Source organism: Octopus bimaculoides, chromosome 4 (assembly GCF_001194135.2).
Source record: "Octopus bimaculoides isolate UCB-OBI-ISO-001 chromosome 4, ASM119413v2, whole genome shotgun sequence".
Lineage (NCBI taxonomy): Eukaryota > Metazoa > Mollusca > Cephalopoda > Octopoda > Octopodidae > Octopus > Octopus bimaculoides.
This window is the reverse complement of record NC_068984.1, coordinates 75,099,140-75,105,243: the sequence shown is the minus strand read 5'-3', so window position 1 is coordinate 75,105,243 and position 6,104 is coordinate 75,099,140. Positions and strand designations below refer to the sequence as shown.

At 36.3% G+C, this 6,104-nt stretch overlaps 1 protein-coding gene across 1 annotated transcript in view; it reads left to right on the top strand.

Moving 5' to 3' along the window:
* The first annotated feature begins 920 nt into the window (after positions 1-920).
* The window catches only part of LOC106879721 (protein O-mannosyl-transferase TMTC2), a 145,004-nt gene continuing 139,820 nt past the window's right edge, over positions 921-6,104 (top strand). The window contains exon 1 of the mRNA XM_014929400.2: positions 921-1,596. Within this exon, the coding sequence (XP_014784886.1) occupies positions 1,502-1,596 (95 nt within the window). The 5' untranslated portion in view covers positions 921-1,501. The remainder of the gene's footprint in view (positions 1,597-6,104) is intronic.

Genomic DNA, 6,104 nt, shown 5'->3' with positions numbered 1-6,104 from the left:
AGAGAGAGTAAGCGAGAGCGAGAGAGAGAAATAGAGAGATGTGTGTATATATATATATATATGTATATATGTATGCATGAATGTATGTGTGTTTACATGTTTGTATGCATGGTTGTATGTACATGCGCACGCACACAAGTACACATGCATACGCGCGCACACACAGACACAAACACAAACACACGCGCGCGCACGTACTCACACACACACACACACACCGACGTACGTATGTATATACACTACACAAGTATATAGTATTTTCTTTACCGAAGCCGACAAGTTCCGTAAAGATGGCAAGTGACTCCACGGAAAGTGCCGAAGTCTATGACGAACAAGTCACGGACTCTCAACCAGCCAACCAGCCAGCCAGCCAATCATCCAGTCAGTCACTCGGTATATGTTTGTGTGTGTGTCAGTGTTAAAGAATAAGTGTCTTCTAAATGCTATGTCTAACAAGACAAGTCAGTAGCTAACTGCTAGATAGAACTAACAATATAACTGGTTTTTATATACAAACTCTTTATTCCTTTCTTTTTTTCTGTCTCCCTTCCCCCCAACTGTCCATCCTCTGTTTTTCTTGTTTTTTCATAAATATTTTTAATTTCTCTCTTTCTCTCTTTTCCTGTCGTGCCTTTCTCTTTTTTCACCTTTGTAAATATAAAATATAAGTGTAGTATTTATATATTATTGTCTGGTACCAGGAAGAATTGTCGTTAGAACCAACTGCTCATATTCACTCGAACACGCACTCACGTATATTATACATACTTAAATCTATCTATCTATCTATCTATCTATCCACACATATATTTTATATCTACATGTATATATTACACACACACACACTATACGTTCATATATCTAACACATTATACACATAAAATATATCGTGTGTGTAGGCATTAATATACATAAAGACATAAATACATTTATGTATACAAAATAAAATATGTAACTCACTCACACAAACGATAAAGACTCGAAATAGACGGATGCATGAATAGAGAGAAAAAAATGAGAGGGTAAGAAATTAATATAAAACAAAAGACAGATGAACACATAGACTAATGCAACAGACAGTCAGTATAGAAAAATAAACTGTTAGATAGATACATAGACAAAAGTAGAAAGAGAAACACAGAGGCTATGTAAATAAATGAATGAGTGAGGAGGGAAAACAGAGGCTATGGGAATGAGTAACTGGGAGGAGGAGGGAAAAGTAAAAGTGTGTATGTGTGTGTGAGAGACAGAAAGAGAGAGTGGAGAAACAGTGAGTGAGAGAGAGCGCGCCAAGCGAAAGAGGATCAGAGTGAGTGAAAGACAAACTGGAAGTAAATGTAGGAGGAATGTCAGAGGCGCTTTCTTCGCTATGTTGGTTTTGCATTAGTAACAGTTGTTATAATATTAATCGAAATACACAAACAGTTTAAGCTCCGAGTATATGATCCCGGCTTTTGGTGTTTTTTTACACTTTTTATTTTATTTTTGGTGAGCATGGAGGATGGAGCACTATTATCCCACATTGGTGATTACAGGTGCAGCCGCGTTTCTTTTATACATCAACACCTTCGATGCAGATTTTGCCTACGACGACAGGTGAGTTCTCAGAGAAAGATTATATTTTTAATATTATTATTAGTGTATTTTTGTTTTTCTTTGGGTTATTTTTCTCCCTTGTTTATGTTTATTTTCATTTTATGCTCTTTTTTCCCTCCAGCTGACCTTGCTTTATTTTCTTTATCTTGAATATACTGATTAATTATTTCATTCATTAATTAATTACTGACTACTACTTGAAAATACTTGATTTACTTGCATACATACATGTTTCTTACACACGCATGTTATATCTATATCTATCTATCTATCTATCTATCTATATATATATATATATATATATATATATATATATATGTACGATTTATAGACAAGCTTATCTATATCTGTTGTTTCATATACACACATCTAGATACACATGTAAGCAAGCACATGTATATGTCTTCGCATTTGTATAATGCATATATTTGAACACGCACTCACACGCTGAACAACATTCCCATACTTTTACACACACACACATACACTTATCTTCACAATACACTATTGCACACATACACATATATATATTTACATACGAACACTATAACATACATTCACGCAAACTCATGTGTTTGTGTGTGTGTATATATGTATATATATAATATATATATATATACACGCACAAAACATGCTTATATATTATATATATATACGCACAAAACATGCTTGTTTCCAGTTTTGTTTCGCTCTGAGAAATATTTTAATCAAAACACCGGAATAGTTGTTGCTGCCGTTTAGCCCCAGGACAACCTTGATCGATTAGTATTTACGCTCAAAGCTGTTGCAGACGTGTCCATACTATTCTTTCGAATATATCCGACTATATTTTTCGGTGTGCCCTTCCTTATTCCTTTTTTGTTTCCTACGGTAGGATGTGCAGTGAGGAAGGTTTGGTTGCTATTTAGTGCAACTACGTAGAAGTTCCTTCGTTGGCTAGACATCGGACTGGTTGTTGTTCTTGAAGCCTCCACTTGTCGGTCAATCAATCCCACTTAGACCTACAATCAAAGGCATTCCATCCGTAACTATCGCATCGTTTTTTGGTGGAGATAACAAGGACTATATAATCCAATGCAACCCTCTTTTTAGTAAGTCTTTTAGTTCACTACTGGAGTAAAATTCGACTGCTACTTCTAGCGTGTAGAATGACAGCATAGTGGGTCCCTCTTTCGCTTGACACCGGACTAGTTGCTCTATACGGTATCTTTATCAGCGAACTATATACTATAATCATGTTGGTGATTCACATACCGGTATACCGGTATCTGATACTTATTTTATAAATTAATCCTATTTAATTCTTTAAGGTGAAGTTGGGCAATAAAATATACTTCAAGTATAACAAATAATATACTGCATTTTTTTTTTTTTTTATTTATAGATTTTTGTGACACCGTTTCTAATTTCCACTATTGCCGTCCCTTATGTATATCAACAAATCAATTTTTTCTACTTTTTCATTTTTTTAAAAACCATTTTTACTGAGTATAGTCAAATTACATTTGTAATCTGTGCTCTCCAATAGTTTTATTATTCACTTCTAAGTACACACACACACTCACACCTAATATCCCTCCATCAATTTCAGTTTGTTTTATCGATATCTATTCATCGAACAGCTTGAGTACGGGACATAGAGGAACAACGCAAACATAATTTATATGTATTTGTATATGTGTATTTGTATATATATACATATATATATATATATATGTGTGTGTGTGTGTGTGTGTGTGTATACAAATACACATATACAAATTCATATAAATTATGTTTGTGTATGTGTGTGTGTGTACCTACACACTGAGCTCCTTCAGTTCCTATCTACCAAATACTCACTATTGGCCATCACGAGTAGATGTTGTTCATGGTACCGCACCCACTAGGATCGAACACAGAGCCACGTGGTTGTGTACTTCTTAGCTACGCTTTCTTTCTCATACGCGCGCTCACTATATGTGTGTGTGTGTCTCTGTGTGTGTATGTATATATATATATATATATATATATATACACACACACACACACACACACACACACAAAACATTTTAGACACTTATGCCTAAACGAATGCACATACATGTGGGTATGTGTGTGGATGTGTGCGCAAATTCGATGCGGTATTACTATGAAATATATTCAATGTCCATCATTTTAAATTTGTCCAAGAATGATGAGTAAGATGTGTTTCACCAAATCATGTGTACAATACCAGTGCATAATGTAGAGATGTTCTGTGAATGATGAAAGAATAATAAGTAATGAATGTTGCATGTGATGTAGTTATTGTAGCATTTCAACACAGCGGCTATGCACGTCCGCGCGTGTATATGTATGGTTAATTGTAGCTACAGACAGCCGTCAATCAGTGTGTGTGTGTGTGTGTATTGTTTGTTTTTATGTCAGCTATAATAAAAACAATTTTACATTAATCTGACGGGTTACTCTATATTTTTATACAGTACAAATGTATTATTCTTAAACAAGAATGTTGTTGATAATGACTCCGAAGTTTTGGCCAGTTGAACCATTGTCGTCGGTCTCTTGGTATTCTGAGTTTTCACCTGCAGATACATAGGGTCTCTGAAAAGTTATAGCTTACCTGAAGATCATGTATGTTCACAGGTGAAATTTAGAGTAGCAAGAGTCTGACTGACTCGATCAATATAAAATATACTATTGATCTCTGTGGTATTGTGTACCTTTTTTCTGACATTCATCTCTAAATATATATATATATATATATATATATATATATATATATATATATAGTCAGCCAAGTGAGGTGCCTTCTCTGTGTCTAGAGCCTGGCTTGCCAAAACTATTATGTGCATACACATTCATACATATCTGAGAAAACGAATAGGAGAAATACATGTATATATTGTAAGGTTTATTTATTCATTCATTTAGACATTAATACCGCATTTAGTAAGGAATTGCGTCGTTGATTATAGGTTTTCACCGGTCTAGTCACTAACTGATTGACCATATTTCTAATAGCGACAGTAACAAGGGAGTGTTTGCTACTCAGTGTAGAACAAATACCTTCATAAACCATGCAAAACACCAGTTTAATTTTGCTTTTTTGTCTCCCCGTACGCAAATATTTCGCCTACCAAATTCACTCCTATCGTCCAGTTTAACCCCATGCTAAACTCTAGCTAAACTCTAGGGTGTGGAAAAGCTCCCTTTTTGCAAACATTTCGGGGCAGGTCTCCTGTTCATGGACAACTTTTTCCTCGCCTACTTATCTCGGAGAATGTTGGGTCGTTCGAACTGCCATGCTATACTATATCATGTTAAATTTTCTGGCGACAGTTGAAGAATTTACCTTACCGAAGTGCCAAATAATGGGATCAAACCCGGCACCAAGTGTATGCGAAGTGATCTTTTTCATCTTACTTCCATGTCTTCTGTGTGCAGGTTTTTTAATCTTCTATATCTTTTATCTTTTACTTGCTTCAATAATTGAACTGCGGGCATGCTGGAGCACAGCCTTGTAAGGTTTACCCGAACAGATCGACCCCCAATACTTGTTTTTAAAGTCGGGTATATATTCTACAGGTCGCTATTGCCCAACCGTTAAGCTACGTAAACAAGCCAGCACCGGTTGTGGTATGGTAGTGGTGGACAAACAACACATACATACATACACACACGCGCACATAGGTACACACACGAGGGGCTTCTTTTAGTTTCCACCTACCAAATCCATTCAAAAGGTTTCGGTCTGCACTGGGTTATAGTAAGAGACACTTTCCCAATGTGCCGCACAGTGTGACTGAACTCAAGACCACATGTTTGGAAAGCAAGCATCTTACCCATGCTGCCTCGTTTGCGCCTATTTTGCACTACAATCATCCGCGGCGGAGGATTGTAGTGCTATACCTACCTGCTGGTCTATCGAACTATAGTTTTAAATATATATGATAACAAATATATTCATTCATTTCGAGTTAATGTTTCTCTCTTTCGCAGTTTACGATTTTCTAGTGATTACAACATTGTCACGTTCCTTATGTCAATAGAAAAAGTGACATGCATACGGACACCTACGTTTACACGGACACATACAATAGAATTTCTCTCCAACACTCTCTCCCATATATATATATGTATATATATATATGTATGTATATATATTTAACCGAAAGAATCAGCCCCAGTCTTTATTTGGATTTTAAAGCTGGTGTTTATCTTATTGATCTCTTTTTGACGAACAACTATTATGGGGAAGTAAACACACCAACACTGGTTGACAAGCGGTAGTGAGGGACGAAGGAGACACACACAAACACACATCACGACGGGTTTCTTTTAGTTTCCATCTATCAAATCCACTCACAAGGCTATGGTCGGCCCGAGGCTATAGTAGAAGACACTTGCCCAGATGACGCAGTGGGACTGAACCCAGAACCACGTGGTTGGGAAGCAAACTTCTTAACACACAGCTACTCTTGCGCCTCCGTGTGTGTGTGTGTGTGTGTGTGTGTGTGTGTGTG